At 44.2% G+C, this 2,860-nt stretch overlaps 1 protein-coding gene across 1 annotated transcript; it reads right to left on the minus strand.

Annotated features, from left to right (window-relative positions):
* Positions 1-1,702: 1,702 nt before the first annotated feature.
* On the minus strand, positions 1,703-2,605 carry LOC106133586 (neural retina-specific leucine zipper protein). The gene has a single exon (XM_013333368.1). The coding sequence runs from the start codon at positions 2,603-2,605 to the stop codon at positions 1,703-1,705; it is 903 nt and encodes a 300-aa protein (XP_013188822.1).
* Between the last annotated feature and the right edge of the window lie 255 nt (positions 2,606-2,860).

Here is a 2,860-nt window from a genome sequence, read left to right on the forward strand (position 1 = left end):
TAATATACCTAATACATTTAATTTTTAGAAATATAGGCCTATCTGCAGTAGGTAATGTATAAAACTACTAGCTTTGACCGCGGCTCTGCCTGCGTGCTTCACACTATAATGTATGCAAAATTTCATGGAGCTCGGATAAACAAACACACTTTTACATTTATAATATTAGTATGGATTTATTATAATTATAATGCTAATGTTTAATATTGGCTAATATAATTAATATGCAACAATACTACATACCTACTAATCTGAAAAGCTCCAAACTCATCATCATCGTCTTCGGTTGGCGCTCTTCCTGGAGAGGACTCAGGTTCCGCCTATGGCCACGAGCACCTATTTGACCTACGTATGCCAACTTGTGAATTAGTTTTACTTTTACCCGGCCATGCTTGCTTCACTAAGCCCAGACAGATAGAAATATACATACATACATGGATACACGTCCATATCTCTTGCATGGCAGACAGAGCCAACAGTCTTAAAAAGACTGAAAGACCAAGTTCAGCTGTATGGCTTTATGATGGAATTGAGATTTAAATAGTGACCGGTTGCTAGCCGTTCGCCTACAAGAAGATTCCCAAGGTTATACCCATATTCCTAGTCGCCTTTAACAAAATCCATGGGAAAGATATGGAGCGGTCCTATTTTAAAATGCCGGGAATCACACGGCATTTGTATAACTATGTGATATATGCATTTTTATGTAGTATGACAATGATGACAAGTCAGCTAATTAAACTTAAGAAACATTAATCTGTTATAAACAGAAACTAGTCGAACGTAGACTACGCGAACACTTGAAATTTTACAAAATTGAAAATATCTCAAAAACTACTTAACCGATTTTAATTCCCCAGGAACTCATTAGGTAATTCTATATAATATTTCATATTACCTATCTATATTAAAATCGGACCAAAAATGCAAAAATGTATTTTGCCCTAAATTGGTACAAATAGGATATAAGATAAAACTAACGACGGTTTCTTTAATTTTGGGGACTGAATTTGAAGTATGTAATGTAATAAGTAGGTAACACGGAGAAAGGACTACATAAAGAGTGGTAACGCTAATAAAAATCAACTTGATTTTAGAATTTTATTGGATGTTTCATTAAAATTATTTTTATTTTAAAGTTATTTACAAGGTATAAACTGATGCAGTTTTTGCAGCTTTATATTTACCAAAATCAATAAAAGTAGAATAGAAGGAACAGTTTCAATGTGTTTTCAGATATTTAAAGATGATCGTAGATCACTGTCAGACGAGAGATTAACAAAACATATAAAAGATAACTTATCTGAACATTTATTAGGAGAACACCATTTATTTCTCTAAGTTATTTAGAGTATATTTACAATTATTGATTAATCAGTTGTTTGAGTCATTAAATCTATATAAATTTAATAATACATAATACATATTTTAACGAAGCTATGCATATCTTACGACACAACCATACATTTAACACGGTGTGCGTAGCCAGCCCAAAGGGATGCGCTACATTGTTCCACCAATAATAAAAAAGAACTATAAAACTGGAACCGATGATATCTCAAACTTAACAAAAGCACGACTTGTCTGTCGACTGGCGGCGTCGGGCGCGCGGTCGTGCTCGCGGGACGCCGACTGCTCAGTAGCGCTGCCAGGCGCACGACGAGGCCGGGCCGGCGCCGCTGCGGGGCGCCGAGCCCTGCCGTCACAGCTCCGAGAAGAACTCCGGTGACGAGTGCGGTGTGGGCGGCGCGTGCTGCGGCACGGCGTGCTCACGGCTCACCAGCGACAGCCGCTGCTTCAGCATGTCCCGCTCGTGCGTCACGCGCGCCACTTGCAGCTGCAGCACGTGCAGCTCGTCCTGCAATGACCGGTTAGTCATCTCCAGCTCCTGTCGCTGTTGCAATCGCTTGCTGCGACAGTTCTGCGCGTATCCACGATTTTTCAGTGTGCGCCTTTTCTGTTTCAGTCGAGTCACATCCTCGCGGGGGAAACCGTGAAGTCGTTTGTTTAATTCACGTACACTTAATGTCATGAGCAGGTCGTCACTTATTAAATCGTCGCCACAGGAAGACGCTTGATATGACTGGTGCTGGCCGGTGCGCGGCGAAAGCGCCGAGCAGGAACTCGCAGGACGTAACGCGACTTGTTGAATATGGTGATCCTGTTCTCTCCACTCGCGACGATCCCAGTCTTCAAAACTCCCGCAGGGTACAGTGCGCATATCCAAAGGCTCTCGCATATGAGGTAACCATAGTACATCATCGACGAGTGCCGCTCTACAAGGGCTGCGACTTATAGGCGCTGGAGGCGTTTCTGGGGGTGTGCTCGGATCCACGGCGATGGCGACGTGCGGTTGAGGATAGGGTCCCGCATCGGGCCACGGTCGGCAGGCGCGGGCGCAGGCCGGTGGTCCATCGGCGAGCTCATGCCATCCAGTTCGTAAAGGTTCACGTTTCACAAGATGGTGATCTTCTAAATGGTCGAGCTCGAAATTTTGAACATATTCGTCTGCGAGCTGATCTTCGTCGGCTTCGCGGTGCGGTTGCGGCGGCAGGGTCTGCATGGCGCTCGCCTGAGAGCAGTCCACGAGCGCGTGTTCCACCATGTGGTGTGCGGGGCGCGCGCCGGTCGGGAGCGGACTGCGGCCGCGACACAGGGCGGCGAGAAACTCCGCCCTCTAGCCCAATGACGGCTGGAGACGCGCGCATACTAACACAAGCCTTTATATTCACAGCCATAAGTTCACTAACACTGACATAATGTAAACAATATACTACTCGTACATGAATAAGACACAAACATTAATAAACGGATATTACTACGTACTACGTATGCAAGGTGTCAATTGTTATGATGGAAT

Source organism: Amyelois transitella, chromosome 2 (genome assembly GCF_032362555.1).
Source record: "Amyelois transitella isolate CPQ chromosome 2, ilAmyTran1.1, whole genome shotgun sequence".
In the NCBI taxonomy this organism is placed as follows: Eukaryota; Metazoa; Arthropoda; class Insecta; order Lepidoptera; family Pyralidae; genus Amyelois; species Amyelois transitella.